The 19,497-nt window shown below is 41.2% G+C and overlaps 4 protein-coding genes across 4 annotated transcripts; 2 read left to right on the top strand and 2 right to left on the bottom strand.

Annotated features, from left to right (window-relative positions):
- Positions 1 to 24: 24 nt before the first annotated feature.
- On the top strand, positions 25 to 14,502 carry BATDEDRAFT_35698 (uncharacterized protein; the record flags this gene model as incomplete). Its single annotated transcript, XM_006680729.1, has 9 exons — positions 25 to 148; positions 438 to 701; positions 791 to 1,867; positions 1,946 to 3,063; positions 3,112 to 3,498; positions 3,582 to 5,267; positions 5,292 to 8,204; positions 8,298 to 13,649; positions 13,744 to 14,502. The coding sequence occupies 9 exons, from the start codon at positions 25 to 27 to the stop codon at positions 14,500 to 14,502; spliced, it is 13,680 nt and encodes a 4,559-aa protein (XP_006680792.1).
- A 126-nt stretch (positions 14,503 to 14,628) lies between these two features.
- On the bottom strand, positions 14,629 to 17,367 carry BATDEDRAFT_35697 (uncharacterized protein). The gene is made up of 11 exons (XM_006680728.1): positions 17,212 to 17,367; positions 17,083 to 17,150; positions 16,794 to 16,891; positions 16,500 to 16,724; positions 16,312 to 16,434; positions 16,034 to 16,223; positions 15,754 to 15,931; positions 15,367 to 15,682; positions 15,185 to 15,293; positions 14,937 to 15,094; positions 14,629 to 14,873 (listed from the first exon to the last, which is right to left on the bottom strand). Exons 1-11 carry the CDS (start codon positions 17,357 to 17,359, stop codon positions 14,702 to 14,704), a joined length of 1,785 nt encoding a protein of 594 aa, XP_006680791.1. The 5' UTR covers positions 17,360 to 17,367; the 3' UTR covers positions 14,629 to 14,701.
- Positions 17,368 to 17,619: 252 nt separating this feature from the next.
- Positions 17,620 to 18,618, top strand: BATDEDRAFT_90476 (uncharacterized protein; the record flags this gene model as incomplete). The annotated part of the gene is made up of 4 exons (XM_006680890.1): positions 17,620 to 17,901; positions 17,988 to 18,073; positions 18,132 to 18,253; positions 18,332 to 18,618. The coding sequence occupies 4 exons, from the start codon at positions 17,620 to 17,622 to the stop codon at positions 18,616 to 18,618; spliced, it is 777 nt and encodes a 258-aa protein (XP_006680953.1).
- Positions 18,619 to 18,742: 124 nt separating this feature from the next.
- On the bottom strand, positions 18,743 to 19,435 carry BATDEDRAFT_26639 (uncharacterized protein; the record flags this gene model as incomplete). Its single annotated transcript, XM_006680659.1, has 4 exons — positions 18,743 to 18,805; positions 18,886 to 19,062; positions 19,121 to 19,199; positions 19,299 to 19,435. The coding sequence occupies 4 exons, from the start codon at positions 19,433 to 19,435 to the stop codon at positions 18,743 to 18,745; spliced, it is 456 nt and encodes a 151-aa protein (XP_006680722.1).
- Positions 19,436 to 19,497: the final 62 nt, after the last annotated feature.

The raw sequence follows: 19,497 nt of genomic DNA, 5'->3' as shown, positions 1-19,497 counted from the left end.
TACAACTCATTGTAATTCAAAACTATGGCTACTATTGATACTGGGCCAATCCATCCAGATCCACTGTCACAGCCAGATTCTGATGTGAGGGTCGTAGATGCTCTTGTGTTATATGATTACATTGAGCGACTCCTTCAGGCCATGCTTGGTCAAGACAATCAACTGTTTCTATCCAAGTCATCGACGCTTGAAAGATTGGCTCATTTCGCAGCAGACTCTCTCGTGCAAGCTGTTTATATAGAGAGAATCAAGGCTGACTCTGGCAAGTGTTGTCGCTTGTATTCTGGACAATTCCATCACCAGTCGATCTGATTGCATGGCTCGAGATTGTGGCTATTTTGAAAACAATTGTTCATTGTCCTGACATTGGTTTACTGTCATTGTCCTGTCTTGATGAGATCATTCACTAACTCTTGTATTGCTGTCCTGGTATCCAGATTCTGTTACTGCCCATTATTCACTTGAACAGGATCCTGCAAAAGCTAGAGCCAATTCTGCATGTATCGCCATCATCAAACGAGTGCCTGTCCTGCACGAAGCAAAGTCTTTGCAGGAACAACTGCTGGTCATCAACCTGCCAGGTGATGCGGATGGTTCAAATGAGTTTTCTGTGTTTCATCGATATCTACAGCATGCATTCTCTCCTTTTTTTGATTCTAATGTTGGATCTCTTTCTCGTGATGACAAGGACGCCAAAATGGGTATGCAATGCGTTGACCTTGATCTGTCGTCATTTACTGTATAATTTGTTTTGATGTGTTAATCTACTTATTTAATGTTTGAATATCAGGACTTTCCCTTGCAAAGAAAAAAGTTGCCGAGTTGGAGCTTTCACTTGTGCAGCTTCAGAATAACGTTGCTATTCCTGAAGTCGTTTTGAGAATTCATCCGGAAATCAGACAATATGTGATCGACTGTCATAAACAGCAGGCCAAACCAGTCGTTGAAGGTCTTGGGGATGTCACGTCAAACTCTCTTTTTTTAAACAAGCTTCAAAGCGATGTTAATGAATGGATCAAGGAAATTCAAAAGCTTACTTTGCTTGATCGTGATCCTGAATCTGGGTCTGCCCGACAGGAAATCGAGTTTTGGATTGCTTTAGAAAGAGCTCTCAACCATATAGATCTTCAGCTGCATAGCGACGAGATCTTGCTGACTCTGGACACCTTGCGCGCTGCCAAAAGATTTCATGCTACTGTTAGCTTTTTGGCTGATACAGGCATTAAAGAAAAGACTGAAAAAGTTCAGCGTTATAATCAGCTTATGAAAGACTTTCCAATCAACGATTTACTTTCCTCTACTGATTTGGATAAAATTGGTGAATCGATTCTCTTAATTTTCAGCCATATCAACAAGAAATTCAAAATCTCCCCTTATCCCATCAAACGTATGCTTAAACTTATCGAAGCAATTTCCAAAGATCTTAATACCCAAATGCTTAAAACATTATCTAGTAGTAGCATCATGATGATTCCATGGGAAGAATTTGATTTTTGTATTCGAAAAACCGATCAGGTCTTTCGTATTTGGGAAGAGCAACTCAAAGAATTTATCAATGTGGCTCGTGAGCTTGTGCGAAAGCGGTCTGAAAAATTTCTTGTTCTAAAAATCAACTCGGCACATGTTCCCTTGCAAGAACGTCTTAGCTTTGTTCACATCTTTCGTCGCCAGCATGAGGATCTGTGCTCTACTATTTTGAAAGTAATCAAAAGTGAATCTGCGTCAATTAAACAATCTTCTTTGGCTCCAACCAGCGCCTCTGCTCAGCGAACCAAGGATCTTGATTTGGAGGCTTCTGGTGCTCAAGAGGATGTTGTTTCTGCCTTTGACACTATTCGCAGTGTAAATGTTCTTGATTTATCTCCAGGTATGTATGATTTTTTTGAATTCTATTATCAATTGGCTCGCTTTAGCTGATATGTGCAATTGCATCCAACATTTTCAGAGGGAACTCAAAGCTGGGTAGCAGCTGAAAATATTTATACCGAACGAATTGCTCAGGTAGAGGGCCAGATTATTTCTCGTTTGCGTGATCGTTTGGCTTCTGCAAGAAATGCCACGGATATGTTTCGAGTATTCTCCAAGTTCAATGCCTTGTTCATTCGTCCAAAAATTCGAGGTGCTATCCATGAATATCAAACGCAGCTGATTGAGCGCGTCAAGGAAGATATTCACCGTCTCCATGAAAAATTTGCTGCTCAGCACGACGATGTTGAAATGTTACGCATGGTACGTTTGCGTGATTTAATGCCCATATCTTCTTCAGTCATTTGGGCTCGGCAGATTGAACGCCAGCTAGGTGAGTACATGAAACGTGTCGAAGATGTTTTGGGTCGTGGCTGGGAGCAGTATGCAGAAGGTCAAAAGCTGAGTCAGGAAGAGCGTGCATTTAAAAATCAACTCAACACTCGTCCAATCTTTGATCGTTGGGTTGCCAACATTTCCAGCCGTGAAATCAATATTGGTGGTCGTATTTTTGATATTACTCGTAATCGTGCACGGGGAGGTGAGCTTCAACTCACTGTCAATTTTGATGACCAAATCATTGCGGTATTCAAAGAGATTCGTAATTTGTTATGGCATCAGTTTGTTGTTCCTCATCCTATTGTCAATGTTGCCAAGGATGCCAAGCGAGTGTATCCTTTTGCCGTCTCGCTTGCTGAAACTGTTCGTACCTGGGACAAGACACTCAATCTACTTTCCCAAAACAAATCAATTTGTTGGTTGGTCGCTACATATCATAAAAGCGTTCAGACACTCATATCCAAAGGCATTCAGCTTCGATGGGATTATTTTATCAATACATACGAGGTATTGGCTATCGGTGCAACTGGAGAAAACAGGCATGCAATGTTTGTGCGCGAGCTTGTGCATGCAGTATCTCTATTTCAAGAAAAAACTGTTGATGCTATATCAATCACCGATTCGATCAATGCACATGTTGAAGAACTGGCCACTATTCCTTATGAAAAGTCTGCATTTGAAAAGTCTATGGCAAACATCCAAAAACTGGCAAGTCTTGTGCATATATTTGACTCGTTTAATAGTTTGCTCATTCAAACAGTATCGGGTTTATCAATATCAGTATTCTTACAACTCTGATATTTTTAGATTAGCCAACTTAGTCTCGAGTCTTATGCAAATCTAAGTCAATGGACCAAGCTTTTGGACACACGTATTGAAACCATTCTTTTACAAAGACTCAAAGGGGCGGTCAAGGTATGGATATCAGGCCGATTCCATAACCCATCCAAGGGTGGAGACAACAAATCTACAGCCCACTTACAAGCACCTGATATATTGGTACACGAACTTCGAATTCGCAATCAAGCCATTTATCTTGACCCCCCACTTGAGCATGCTCGTGTGTTTTGGGTACGACAGATGCAGCGCTGGTTTGGTGTGGTGGGTCAGCTTCGTCGACCAAGAGTTTTTGAAATGGGATTGGTTCAGATCCAAAACGATACGAGTTTGGCCAATTTGGATTATTGCAATCTGGTAAGTTTTTTTAATTTGTTGTTTGATTAAACATGTATATATTAAAATATTTAAAAACTTTATATATATAATCACAATGACAGATTTCTCGGTTGAGCATTGATGATATTCGTGGTGCTTATCAAGTAATTGAGAATATGTACAATGAGGCATCCACTTATGTCAAAAAATGGCTGCAGTATCAATCACTTTGGGATCTTGAACCAAATGCCGTATTTGAAACACTCGGTGATGATCTTGATTGCTGGGGGAAAACTCTAATTGAAGTGAAAAAAGCTCGATCCACATTTGATACTGCCACCACTTCCAAAACATTTACCAACATAATTATAGATTATGATCATATTCAGACCAAAGTCAATGCTCAGTATGATCAATGGCAGCGTGATTTGCTTAACCGATTTGGTAGCAAAATGGGTACAGGCATGCGTAGTTTTCACACAGATATTGTTGCTGCACGTTTAGAGCTGGAGCATATTACTATTGGCACCTCTACAAATGACATGGTTTCATTTGTGATCTTTCTTGAAGATCTTCGGTCAAAGGAAGTTTTATGGAGTGCGCAGGTTGCTACATTTCAACAAGGACAAAAAATTCTTGAACGACAGCGGTTTCACTTTCCATCCAACTGGCTATACTTTGATCAGGTAAATGCTGACTGGGGTGCTTTACGCGAAATTCTTACTCGTAAATCCCGTTTTGTTGATCAGCAAGTGGGACGACTTAGAGAACGTGTGCATGATGAAGATCTTGCAGTAGTCAAGAAAATGAAGGAGTTACTTGTCGAATGGGATCAAAACAAGCCAATATACGGTGAAGTAAAACCCAGTGCTGCTATTTCCATTTTACAAACCTTTGAAGCACGCATTACAAGCTCGTGTAAAGATTTTGAGCAACTTTCTCGCGCAAAGAAAGCTCTTAAAATTGATGGTTTGTCTAAAAACTACTTGGAGCATGCGTTGGATGAACTGACTGATCTCAGTGGTGTTTGGGGTGCGCTTTCCGCTATCTGGACTGCTCTTGATGACGTTCAAGACACATTGTGGTTTGGAGAAACAAGTTGGTCTATTCGACCTCGTTTAGAAGCTTTGATCCAACAGCTCAAGGATATGCCGAATCGTATGCGTCAATATGCTGCTTTTGAACACACACATAGTACTCTTAAAGGATACATTGCTATTCATACTCGAGCATCGCGTCTTAAATCGGATGCTTTGCGCGAACGGCATTGGGATCGTATTTTATCCATCATTGGTCTCAAGTCTCTTAATCATAACAGTCTTACAGTTGGTCATTTGTGGAACTCTACTCGTCTCAAGGAAAAGGAAAAGCTGATTGACGAGGTACTTGAGATTGCTGCTGGTGAATTGGCACTTGAAGAATATCTCAAGCAAACAAAGGCCATTTGGACATCTTACTCGCTTGAATTTACCAACTATCAAAACAAGTGTCGTTTAGTAAAGGGATGGAATGATCTTTTTACCAAATCTGAGGATCATCTTGCAGCGCTTTCTGCTATGCGTGGATCACAGCATTACAAGGTTTTTGAGGTAGAAGCCACTTTAATCGAGGAAAAACTCACTCGTCTTCATATACTCTTGGAGGTATGGATTGTTGTTCAGCGTCAATGGGTTTATCTAGAAGGTATATTTAGCGGCAACATGGACATTCGACAGATTTTGCCTATTGAGAGCAACCGTTTTGTATCCATTGATGCTGAATTTATGGCTATGCTGCGCAAAGTGTACAAATCGACTCTTGTGTGGGATGTAATTTCAATTCCAAATATTCAGAAATCAATGGAAAGACTTGCAGACATGCTTCAAGCCATTCAAAAATCACTTGGGGAGTATCTTGAAAAGGAGCGTGCCAAGTTTCCCAGATTTTATTTTGTTGGGGATGAGGATTTGTTGGATATTTTAGGTAATTCAAAGGACATTACTCGACTTCAGCCGTACTTCAAAAAAATGTTTGCAGGCATTCATTCGGTAATTTTGTCGAGCGAATCTTTGCAGATTGAGGGTGTATGCTCTAAAGAAGGCGAACAGGTGCTGTTTAAGCAGCCTGTAATCATCACGACTTCAACTAGAGTGCATGAATGGCTGAGTTTGATGGAAGCAGAATGCAGTCGATCTCTTGCCAAATATGTAGAGGAGTCTTGCGATAGCGATGCTGCTGGATATTTAAGCCAACAAGTGCAGCTTCCTATGCTTGATGCTTGGATTGATTTTTACCCATCTCAAGTCGTGCTTCTTACAGCTCAAATTAAATGGACGCTTGCTATTGAAAAAGCACTGACATCTTCGTCTATTTCGTTGGAGCTTACTTTGCTTTTGAAGGCGGTCGATAAAGGCATCAACATGCTTGCAGAGCTTGTATTGAGTAATTTGCCACTGATTCGTCGCAAGAGATGCGAAGGTTTAATTACAGAACTGGTTCATCAGCGCGATGTTATTCGCCAGCTTATTTTGGCAAAAGTATCGAGTGCACAAGATTTTGAATGGCTTTCTCAAATGAGGTTTTATTTTGATCGAAAGGTTCTGGCTTTGCAATCTCTATCAGTCTGTCTTGCTAACGCATCGTTCTATTATGGGTTTGAGTATCTTGGTCTTCAAGACAGACTTGTTCAAACACCACTTACTGATCGTTGCTATCTCACTCTTGCTCAAGCACTGCATAATCAATTAGGTGGTAGTCCGTTTGGGCCAGCCGGCACAGGAAAAACTGAGAGTGTGAAAGCTATGGGGGCCCAATTTGGACGTCTAGTTCTTGTTTTTTGCTGTGACGAAAACTTTGATTTTCAATCCATGGGTCGTATTTTTACTGGTCTCTGTCAAGTCGGTGCTTGGGGTTGCTTTGACGAATTTAACCGTTTGGACGAACGTATTCTTTCTGCAGTATCACAGCAGATTCAGTCTATCCAAACCGGACTTAAATCTCGCGAAGAGATTGATCTTGTTGGCAAGTCTGTAGTTGTGCAAAAAAACACGGGCATTTTCATCACTATGAATCCTGGATACGCTGGTCGTTCCAATTTACCAGACAATTTGCGCAAACTATTCCGCAGTGTTGCCATGACGGTCCCGGATCGTTTGCTTATTGCACAAGTTATGCTGTTCTCACAAGGATTTCGCCATGCCGAGGTGCTTGCATCTAAAGCTATTCCATTCTTTGATATATGCAAGGAGCAGCTATCAGCACGTAATCACTACGACTTTGGTTTACGTGCACTAAAAAGCGTTCTTATGAGTGCGGGTAACTTACAGCGTAGTCGGCTTTCTCAACTTACTGATTCAAGTCAAACCACGTCACATAGTTTGGAAGAGTCACGGTTGGAACAAAGCGTGCTCTATCAAAGCATTCAAGAGACCGTCTTTCCCAAACTGGTCAAAACCGATGTGATTCTTGCAGACCGTATTTTAAAGGACGTGTTTCCTGGCATTCAAAGTACTGATGTATCATTGGCTAAACTCAAACAAGAAATTATTGCTGCATGTGATCGCCACCACCTCATAGTCACTGATCAATGGCTGGAAAAGGTCGTTCAGCTTTACAATATCCAAAACATTCACCACGGTGTAATGATTGTTGGCCCGTCTGGGTCTGGCAAATCTCTTGTTCGAAAAGTGCTTTTTGAGGCTTTGGACAAAATTGAGAATGCTGATGGACATGTATATATTTTGGAACCAAAATCATCAAATAAGGACAAACTATACGGTTTCCTTGATGCAACTACTCGTGAATGGACTGATGGTGTTTTTACTCATATTCTACGCAAGATTATTGATGATGTACGCGGAGAAAGCTCCAAACGACACTGGATTATCTTTGATGGCGATGTAGATCCCGAATGGGTTGAAAATTTAAACTCTGTTCTTGATGACAACAAGATGCTCACTCTACCAAACGGCGAGCGACTGCGTGTTCCACCAAATGTTCGTATCTTGTTTGAAGTAGAGGACCTTCTTCAGGCTACACCGGCAACTATTAGCCGTTGTGGTATGGTATGGTTTTCGGATGATCTTGTCACACCACAGATGCTTGCTGATCAGTATCTCAAACGTACAAGGTCTCTTCCAATTGACGATGATTTTCATTCTGAAGTTTCTATTGATGGCATGAATGTCGCCGGATTGATCCAACCTGCACAGTTGCAGGTTGCTGATTTGCTAGAGCCTATGCTACAGGCTAATGGAATTTTAAGTCTTGCTTTAAACTTTGCAGCATCTTTAGACCATGTGATGTTAATCTCCAAAGCGCACGCATTGTCAAATTTGTTTTCGCTTATGAATGCTGCAACTAAAGTAGTTTTGCGATATAATTCAACTCATTCCGATTTTCCGCTTGCAGCTGATGCATTAGAAAACTATATCACAAAGAGTTTTTATATCAATCTTGTATGGAGTTTTGGTGGCTCGGCTCCGTCAGAGTCACGCCAAAAGCTGGCTGAATTTGTTAGTCGTAGATGCACGATGCCGCTACCTACGCTTTCCGATACTGTACTTGATTTTGATGTAGATATATCGAGTGGGACATGGGTATCTTGGTCTAGCGTTGTTCCAATAATTGATATTGATCCACAGACATTGACTAGAGCAGATGTAGTTGTTCCTACAATTGATACTTTAAGACATGAAAAGATTCTCATGGTGTGGCTTACCGAGCATCGTCCAGTTATTCTTTGTGGTCCTCCTGGTTCTGGAAAAGTAAGATTGAAAAGCGTTGAATTATACAATTTTGCGAGTATTTCACTCATGTTTAACTATTTTATTGCGTTTGATATTTGGCTATGTATATAGACCATGACCTTGCTTTTTGCACTTCGGAAAATGGCTGAAATTGATGTTATCCCACTTAATTTTTCAAGCGAAACAACTCCTGAGATGATTCTTCGTGTTCTTGAACTCAACTGTGAGTATCGAAAAACATCCAATAGCATGATCTTATCTCCCAAAGACTCGGACCGCTGGCTTGTCCTGTTTTGTGACGAAATCAATTTGCCCCGCCAAGATAAATATGGTACGCAGCGAGTTATTTCATTTATGCGGCAGCTGATTGAACATGGCGGGTTTTGGCGATTTGATCGCACTTGGGTTGATGTTCAACGTATTCAGTTTGTTGGTGCGTGCAATCCACCAACAGATCCAGGTCGGATTCCATTGACGCCTAGGTTTCTTCGGCATGCACCTGTAGTGTTTGTAGACTATCCTGGACAGGAATCGCTTATAACTATCTATAGCACGTTTGCAAGAGCCTGCCTCAAGGTCCATCCAAACTTGCGTGGCTATGCCGAGGCTCTTACAGGTGCCATGGTTGAGTTCTTTATTAATACTAAAAAGCGCTTTACACCAGACATACAGCCGCATTATATTTATTCACCACGCGAGCTGTCTCGATGGATTAGAGGTATCTACGAAATCATTCACCCAATAGATTTTGTATCTATTGATAATCTTATCCGGACTTGGGCTCATGAAGGTCTGAGATTGTATCAGGACAGATTGGTTGATGATGAAGAAAAGATGTGGACGGATACGGAACTGAATGCTGTTGCTTCTCGTTACTTTCCTGGGACAAGTGTGGATACATGTTTGCAACGTCCCATTTTGTACTCTGATTTTTTATCAAAGCACTATGTATCTGTGGATCGTAACGAACTTCGTGATTTCATCAAAGCACGCCTGCAAGTGTTTTATGAAGAAGAGCTGGATATTCCGCTAGTGCTGTTTGATAAAGCTTTGGAGCATATTTTGAGAATCGACCGAGTGTTTCGACAATCGCAGGGACATATGCTCATTATTGGTATCTCTGGATCAGGAAAGACCACTCTTACTCGATTTGTTGCGTGGATGAATGGTATCAATGTATTTCAAGCCAACATGCATAGCAAGTATACCGCCTCTGATTTTGATGATGATTTACGGACGCTGTTGCGTCGCTCTGGTTGCAAAGGCGAAAAGCTGTGTTTTATTTTGGATGAGGGCAGTATTTTCGAGTCTTCGTTTATCGAGAGAATGAATACTCTTCTTGCAAACGCTGAGATCCCTGGTCTATTTGAAGGCGACGAGTTTACTTCGTTGATGTCTGCTTGTAAAGAAGCTAGTCAGCGTGAGGGTCTTACACTTGATTTACACGACGAGCTGTACCAATGGTTCAAACAACAAGTTATGCGTAATCTACATATAGTCTTTACCATGAATCCGCCTGATGGGTCATTGACCAGTAAAGCTACAACTTCTCCTGCATTGTTTAATCGCTGTGTACTAGATTGGTATGGTGACTGGGATACTCAGGCATTTTTCCAGGTTGGGCAGGATTTTACCCATACCCTCGATCTAGACGATAATACTTTTGTTCTTCCTCCAAAATATATCACTATGCTGCCGGGACTCAACAGTCCGATTACATTCAGAGATACGCTACTTGATTTATTTGTCTACGTCCACCAGCTGCTCCGCAACTTGAACGAGAAAATCAAGGCGCGACAGAGTGTACCTATTTTTGTTACTCCAAGACAGTTTCTTGATTTTGTGACTGGATTTGTGCATATCTATCGCAAAAAGCGATTTGAGTTGGAGGAGCGGCAACGCCATTTGATTGTTGGTCTTGATAAACTGCGGGATACTGTCCTTCAGGTCGAAGAGTTACGATCCAGCTTGGCTGTTAAAAAAAGCGAGCTAGAGAAAAAAACAATCCAAGCAAATGAAAAGCTTGAAAAAATGGTTGAAGATCAACAAGAGGCGGAAAGTAAGCGAAGTGCATCGATGCAAATACAAACTGCGCTTGTAGAGCAAAACGCAGAGATTGAATCTAGACGCAAAGTTGTTTTGGCGGATTTGGAAAAGGCTGAACCGGCCGTTCTTGAAGCTCAAGAGAGTGTTCGGGGTATCAAGAAGCAGCATCTCACTGAAGTTCGGTCTATGGGAAACCCACCCAGTGCAGTTAAAATGGCCATGGAATCTGTTTGTATTCTACTCGGAAACAAAGTAGACTCGTGGAAAGCCGTTCAAGCCGTTCTTCGTCGTGATGATTTTATATCCAGTATTGTAAATTACGAGACTGGGTCGCTGAGTCGCAAAATTCGGAATGAGATTTTTGCTACGTATCTAAGTGATCCCAATTTTACTTTTGAAACTGTTAACAGGGCAAGCAAGGCTTGCGGACCTCTTGTGCAATGGGTTATTGCGCAATATTCCTACGCTGAGATTCTTGAAAAAGTTGGGCCTTTACGTGAAGAAGTCCAACAACTTGAACAATCAGCTGAAGAAACCAAACAAAAAGCAAGTTCTATTGACCAGATGATCAGCGAGCTTGAACAGAGCATTGGGGTTTACAAAGGAGAATATGCTGTACTGATTAGCGAGACACAGATGCTAAAACAAGAGATGCAGCTGGTCAAGGACCGTGTTGATCGATCAATGCGAGTTCTTGATAATTTGTCATCTGAACGTGGTCGATGGGAGGAGTCTCGAGAATCATTTGGACAACAAATGGAGACGCTTGTTGGCGACGTGCTGCTAGCAAGTGCATTTTTAGCCTATGCAGGATACTATGATCAAAAAGATCGTATGAATTTGCTGCAAACTTGGAAGAACCAAATGCAAAGTGCTGGAGTAAGATACAACTTGAACTTGTCGCTACCAGAATATCTTGCTTCAACAGAGGAGCGCGCATCATGGATCAAGAACTCGCTGCCTGCTGATAATCTATGCATTGAAAATGCAGTGATGTTGAAGCAGTGTCAACGATATCCATTAGTGATTGATCCGTCTGGCCAAGCCTTGGTGTTTATTTTGAACGAATTTAAAACAAAAAGCATTACTGTTACAAGTTTTAGAGACAATGCATTTTTAAAGACTGTGGAAAGTGCATTGCGATTCGGCAATCCTATATTGATTCAAGACGCAGAGGATTTTGACCCTGTTATCAACTCTATTCTCAACAAAGAGTTACGTCGTAGTGGAGGTCGTACGCTTTGCCGCCTGGGAAATAAGGAGATTGATTACTCTCCTACATTTACTATGTTTTTATCTACTCGAAATCCATCACTGGCATTCTCTCCAGATATTGCTAGCCGTGTCACGTTTGTCAATTTCACCATTACTCCCGCGTCACTTCAGCTACAGTGTCTTGATCATTTGCTAAAAGCTGAGAGACCCGATGTGGATGCTAAGCGAACGGATCTTGTGCGGATGCAAGGAGAATTTCAAATTCGTCTTCACCATCTTGAAAAAGCACTTCTTATATCACTCAACGAATCCAAGGGTAATATTCTTGATGACGATAATGTCATCAGCACTCTTGAAGTTCTTAAAAAAGAAGCAAGTGAGATTGTATCTAAAGTGCAAGAAACTGACATTATCATGCAAGAAGTCGAGGCAGTAAGCTCTCAGTATACACTCTTGGCCGAATCGTGCTCATCCATCTACTTTGCAATGGAGCAGCTTAGCAGTTTGGAAAGTATATATCAGTTTGCGCTCAACTTTTTTTTCGAGATTTTTGAAAAGGTTTTAAAAAACAACCCTCGTTTAGCTGGCAAGACAAGCAAGGCGGCGCGATTGGAAATTCTCGAGCAAGATATGTTTATGACTGCTTTCCAGCGAGTGTCACGATCGCTGCGACAGCACGATATTCTTGTTTTTGGAATGCTCATTGCACAAATTAAGCAACAAAGCACTTCTGCGGCAATTACTGAAACCGAGTTTTTGTTTTTGCTTCATGGCAGTAACAGTGTTGTTCATCAGGGAGGCAGTACGGCTCTTGATGAAATTGTAGGGCATGATGCTGCTTGCAAATTGTCAGAACTGTGCCAAATCAAACCGTTTTCTGAACTAGAGCACAGTATTATTGCCAACAAAGATACATGGAGACGACTTGTGCACAGTGAATTGAGACCTGAAGAAAAGATTCCCGTGTGCTGGAAACAAAACGACACGCATGATGCATCAAGCAATGCGTTTTATTCGCTGTTGATTATCAAATGTATTCGACCAGATAGATTGATGGAATCATTGTCGCTTTTCTTTGAAGCTGTATTTGGATCCACGTTCCCGATTATATCTACAGATGACAAACTTGCACGTGTGATTGAAGAAACTACTGGCGTGACACCAATTATTTTGTGCTCGGATTCTGGATACGATACAAGTTCTCGTGTTGAAATTCTAGCTTCCCAAAGCGGCCAGCGACTGGTTTCTGTTGCTCTTGGTTCCAACGAGGGATTTAAACTTGCAGAAACTGCCATTGCAGGGGCGTTACAATCCACATCGTGGGTGTTACTCAAGAACGCACATTTGTCGCTATCGTGGTTAAGCCAGCTTGAAAAAAAATTACACTCGTTTCCTGTAGGAAGTACATTGAAGTTATTCTTGACGTTGGAAATCTCATCCAAACTACCGCTTAACCTTCTCCGCCGGTCAAGAAACTTGGTATTTGAGCCACCTGCTGGGATCAAAGCAAGTATGAGTGAATCTCTTTCCAGTATTCCACAATCTCTTATTTTGACGGGTCCATCTGAAAAAACCCGATTGTTTTTCATGCTTTCATGGTTACACGCAATTATTCTTGAACGTCTGAGGTATCTCCCAGTAGGATGGACAAAATCTTATGATTTCAACGATGCAGATTATGACATGGCTCTTCATCTCATTGATGCATGGCTGGTGAATGTCAGTAATGGCAAATCAAGTATTTCTCCTAAACAAATTCCATGGACAGCATTGAAGAGTTTGATATCACAGAACGTGTATGGTGGCAAGATTGATGTTGTTGGAGATCAAAAAACACTAGATGTACTTGTAGATGAAATTTTTACTCCTGCAATTTTCGAACGTGAATTTGTGCTTGTAGATGGGGTAGAGAGCAGTAATGGTCTGGAGCCAACGGTAATGTGTCCAGATGGCATCAAACTGGAGCAATTTTCTGCCTGGGTCAATGAGCTCAAAGATACTTTGCCTCCAAGTTGGATTGGCCTTCCTGCTGATTCAGATATTTTATTGAAGCAATTCAAAAGTACTACATTACTGAGTAAATTGCGATGCATGAACGAGCGTTTATCGAATGTTGAAAACTCGGCAAAAACTGGCAATCCATCCAACTGGTCTACCACAATGCGCGAATTGATTAAAAAGTGGCTCGATAGCTTACCAAAGGTTTGTTTACTTGCACCTAAATGCACTGCTTTTATAAATGTGTTGTCTGCAACTAACTATTTGCTATATTTGAAATTGGCTATTATTGTACCAGAATTTGCCAGAATTTAATGCACCGGATGCTACCGACCCACTGATGCGCTTTATTGGTTCTGAAACCGAAACGGCTGCAAAATTACTTGCGACAATTAGGTCAGATCTTACGTCTCTTGACTTTATTTTAGTTGGAAAAGATCAGCATACAAACAGTACGCGACTCCTTACATCATTACTTCGTCGCGGAGAGGTGCCTAAACATTGGATATCCTACACTATTCCCACCCTGTTCACCATCAATCAGTTTCTTGATAATTTAGTGGAGCGGTTGAAGCAAGTAAAAGAATTGCAAGAGTCAGCTATGGCTGGACAGCTTGAATCGCTAAAGGTATGGATTGGTGGGTTGTTTTTCCCTGAAGCATTTCTTACTGCCGCGAGACAGACTGCAGCAAAGCTTATTGGCGCTTCGTTGGAGAATCTTGAGCTGGCAGTGATGTTAGATCCAACTACTGATACAGCCTATACTCAAGGTGGTATGCGTATTGAAATGATTGGATTGAAGCTTGAAGGTGCGAAATGGACCGACAAAAAACTAGATTTGGTTCATAAAGTTGTTCCGGATCCACTTCCACCTTTGATTCTTGCTTGGCGCCAATTGAATGAAACAAAAACGGCTCCATCAGGTAGCCCAAAAACAATCATTCACATTCCTGTATATCTAAACTCGGATCGCAAGAATATTTTGTTTTATGTCAATGTATTGGATCCACGTGTTGCGTTACTTACCAAGCGTGCTATTGCAGTAACTGCCCTTTGATTTCCCTTGCACCCATGTTTTGAAAAATGGCCTGATTGTCAAGCAGATGTCGCCGTTTTATAACGAATAAAATCATATATCTGTACCTTGTATTAATCTCTAGCAAGTTGTCTATAATTCAAACCTAGAGTCAACAACCCTTTATTTCAAAAAGCAAATCTGAAAAAATCCGTCAATTCAAAACAGTCGAGTGTAAGCTCTAAACAAGTTTGTGCTCCTTGGGACGCAAACAAATTTCAATCATGCTGTCAACGACTATTTGAAGATCTTTGGTGGCCTGTGCAAGTGTGGATGCTCGGAGTTCAGTATAGTATTTGATCTTGGGCTCAGTTCCCGAAGTTCTTAATGTAATCAACGCTCCGTTCTCCAATCTTGTTTACATTTATCAAACAAGTCAGTATGTGTACCATTACATATATAAACTAGAAACTTACTCGAGTGTCAACATCTGAGCAGAGGAAGAAACTGGCAGAGTGGGCTTTTTATCCGCCTGGGCTGTATCATAGCCAATTGTTAAATCACGCACCCAGCAAACCTTTGATCCACCAATGGTTGTTGGATACTGCAAAGCGTATTTGTAAGGTGATCCGGCCTAAATATATGTATGCATCAAATAAAAAGTGTTATGACGGTACTCTGCCAACAAAATGATCAATCTAATAAAAACAAGCAATGCTCATACCTCGGCGGATTTACGTTCTTTGCCATAACGAATATCATCAAAAAGAGAATTGATGACAGACTGTTCGTGGCAAATAAAGTAACCATTGTTTGATGTAAAGTAGCCATACCTACAATAAAAGTGTGGTGTTAGAATATAGAAGCTCGGTAACACAAAAGCAGTAAGGTGTTGAAATTGCCTACTTTTCGTATAAGGATAGTAAATAACCATGAAGAGTTTGTCCTTTTGTAGCAAGATGATTGGCCCACTCAGCAACCACGCCAAGCGCGCTCACACCATCTTTATCTCTCACAGCATCTCCAACCATGAATCCAATGGCTTCCTCGTACGCAAATGCGACTTGAAATCCTTTTTTCTCAAGATCGATTGCACGGTTACCAAGCCATTTGAATCCCGTCAAGGTTTCTTCAAACTGGAAACCTTCTTGCTTGGCGACCTGTTTTAGCATATGCATGGAGACCGTAGTGGTAAGCATTGCCAAGGGGCGTTTCGCTCCACCTACACGTAATCCATCGTAAATAGTTTAGAATCACCACTTCTAAACCACCACAGCATGATAATCTACTTACCGGATATGCGAAGAGATTCAAGCACCAAAGTGGCAAGAATCACACCAATTTCATTTCCATTGAAGATATGCCATTCGCCATTTGGTTTTTTTTCGGCAATGGCAAGACGATCAGCATCAGGGTCGTTGGCAAAAATAACTGTAGCACCGTTTTTGTCTGCGGTTTGCATTGCAAGAGTCTAAACAATTGAAAAAGTAGATTGATGTTTGTAACGTTAGTATTATGATGGTAACCCATTTTCAAGATTCAAACCAAGAACTGAATGTGAAAATCAACTCACCAGTGCACCTTTCCCCTCTTCGGGATTAGGATACGCAACGGTAGGAAATTCAGGATCTGGATTGACTTGCTCAGCTGTTTGCACAAATGGAGAGAGACCAAACGCCTCAAACACTTTCAAAGCAGGGGTCAGACCAACGCCATGCATGGCAGTATAGCAGAATTTGACATTCTGGATAGCATTTTTTTCGCTATTGCAGTCATTCAATGTAAAGAATCGTGTCAATTATTTCATGATACATTCAGATTAAATTGAACCCATCAAGCAAGAATCCATACTGGAAAACAGAGAGCGACTTGAGCTTGGCAAAATAGGCAGGATACATTTCATTGATTGGGTCAGTCACTAAAGAACTCGTGTTGATCAACTCGTAATCCCAGGTCCAGGGTTTAAGATTGAGTCTAAATAACACGCATGAGTTTTTATAATTGGAGACCACGATCAATAAAAACTCATCAATACGTACAGAATTTGTTCAGCAATCAAAGAATCATGAGGACTGATGATTTGGCATCCATTTCCAGCATACAGTTTGTAGCCATTGTCCTGTTTAGGGTTGTGGGAAGCAGTGATCATGATACCGCATCCAGCACCCAAAGAAGTAACACCAAATGGAACCATGGGTGTGTGCACTAAATCTCTGTAATAGTACACTTTAATTCCCTTGCTGGCAAAGACTGCAGCCGTAAGCCTATATGTAACGAATGAGTACGGTATCTGACTAGAATTACTACAAAATCATGTACAAGATTAAAGGTACCTAGCAAACGCATCCGAATTGTGTCTGTGATCGTGACCAATGACAACACCTTTTGATTTGAAATCAGGCACAGTGTCGAGATAGTAAGCGCAGACGCCCTAAAGTCAAATTGATTTGTTTGGAACGAGATTGTCAAGACTAGATGAACATCCCTGACAAGCAAAAGCTAAATGGCAGTACATCATGTGATGTGCTTGAACCCCAGCCTGTTATAGTTGATTCCAAAGCATTCTTGACCATTGGATTCATGACAAGGATCAAGACATTAGAATGAGGTTTGAATACTTACTTGTGAGGCTTGAATGACAGTGAGTTCATTCATACGGGAGTAACCACCACCCATTTCAGCACGGAGTCCTACAAAATTCAATGTTATTATAAATACCAAAAGTAGTCTAATCAACCATTAAAATAGTACCAGCAGTTCCAAACGCAATGCGAGTAGAAAGCAGCTTCTGCAGCTTATCATGATTTGCAGAATCCAAAAGTCCTTTGATCTCAGCGTGAGTAACTGGATTTTGGTCCAGAGCAAGATATTCATGAGCGAGAGAGGTAGTCGAATTCATGATGATTGGTAATATCGATAATTGGGAAAGTTGCCAAATCATTTTAAGCGCGTTGAATAGAAATTCGTTCATGAAAGTAAACGACTCGAAAGGCTCGAGTTGCTAGTAAGAGACAGTCGCAGTTCATCTAGTTATAGTATTGTCAGTATGAACTGCTTTTATATAAACTCTTGGCTTGTATGGCTTGTTTCTTTTTTCCTGAGGGTGTGTTGTGATTTGATCGGACTTTTTTAATTTTAAATCTTCAACTCGACATCAACATGATCTTGACTGAACCAGCCGCTGCTCCTATCGAAAAAGACAGTAATAGCCATCAATCAGTAATCAATGATGATGACTCTGTGGATAGATACAGCTCACCTGTTCCAGAACATAATGGTGTTGATGACAACGATGACGAAGCAGCAGGAGGATCTGAGCGATTCAATACTCCTTCAGTGACTGCTGCTGCTCTTCTTGGAACTGCTGCATCCTCTGCAGGCTTGTCTATTGAGGAGTATGAACTACCTCGTTCTATTGTTCAGAGAGTGATCAAAAGATCTGTAAGCAGTAACGTTGAACCATCAAACGACTTGTTAACCATGTTTTGAATTGACACGATCGTTTTATGGATTATTGCTTGAGCTAGACTCCAGCAAACATCAAAGTTCACAAGGATGCCAAGTCTGCTTTGAATCGCTGTTGCACTGTATTCATCAACTATCTTACTGCAACGTATGTTTTATTGCTCAACTTGTATTGTTTTGATTCCAAGTTTAACTTGTTGAAACAGTGCGAATGATGTGACAAAAAAGGCAGGTCGCAAGACTGTTGGTGTTACTGATATCTACAAGGCATTGGAAGTCTTGGAACTACAAGAAGTTCTTTTTGATCGAATCCAGTCCAGTGTACAAGGTAAGCCATTATAACTTTCAGGTTTACTTGGACCTTGTTGAAGTATACAAGGTACTCATACTATCTCAACCTATTAAGCGTTTCAAAAACAAGTCAAGGGTCGACGACTGGAAAGCAAAAAAAGACAGCAAAATAAGAAGCAGTCTGATGATGCAGAAGCAGATCCTGAAGAAGAGACCCATACAGCAGAGATGGAAGTGGACGAGGTTGAGGATGCAATTCCACAGAAGCGAAAGACAGATCTGGCAGAAAATGATGGCAAGAAGCAAAAGCCAACAGTAGACATGGAGGACGATGCTGGACAGTCTTCGGCTGTAGAGGATGATGGGTCGGGATTGCATTCGTCAGATCGGGATGCATCGTAATAATTATATTGAATACTTTTTTTTCAAAAACAAATGCTTGATGACGAGAGCACAAGTGTATTATTTTAAGGTTCAACTCAATGGGATTGAGATGGCTTGATCATTTATTGTTGAGCATTAAAGTTTATACGGATCGCCCATCGGACAAGACACGTACGATTGAACCAAGTCCGCCAACTTCGTATGCCTGTGTAAAGCCATTAGTTGACAGTGACAAATGAACATGGTTAGAGTCATCAACACAGTCATTCCAGCACTACGGAATACCTTTTCATGCCATGAAAGCAGCAATGCCGAGTTGAACAAATCAGGCGAAGCCATGCCACGATACAAGTACTTCATCAGCACATCAATATGTGCAGGTTGAAGTTCTTTAACAACAGCAGGAATGTCTGTGGGTCTAACAGTAGCTAGAGTCTCAACGACCAGTTGTGTTGCTCGTTCCTAATACAAGTTTAAAAGCATTAACAAAGAGACACTGACTGTCTCACTGCAAGATTACCTTGAGTGGATCAACATCTTTGCTCTTTCCAGTGGGAGGATTACTCAAAGCAGTCTGAAGAGCAGCAGCAACATTTCCACTAAACAATTCAAAGTAGTTTCATATCTAAGTAAAGGATCTGACCAAGTACTAGATATGCAGTGCGATATCAAGAACAAGCTAGTAGTAGCAAGATTACCGAGAAAGCAAGTTGCGAACATCGGTCGTCTTTGAACTAAGAAGTGCGTCTAGTTCAGACACAGAAGGATCAGCAGGACCGTCATCAACGTACTGGTCTTCATCATCAAAGTCGACATCAGTCTTTCGGTGTGCCATTGCAGTTGCAAGCCAATTGCAAAAGTGAATTTTAACTTGTCAGCACGTGATGACCATGGGTG

This window comes from Batrachochytrium dendrobatidis (assembly GCF_000203795.2).
Source record: "Batrachochytrium dendrobatidis JAM81 unplaced genomic scaffold BATDEscaffold_10, whole genome shotgun sequence".
Lineage (NCBI taxonomy): Eukaryota > Fungi > Chytridiomycota > Chytridiomycetes > Rhizophydiales > Batrachochytrium > Batrachochytrium dendrobatidis.
This window is presented reverse-complemented; position numbering and strand designations above follow the sequence as displayed.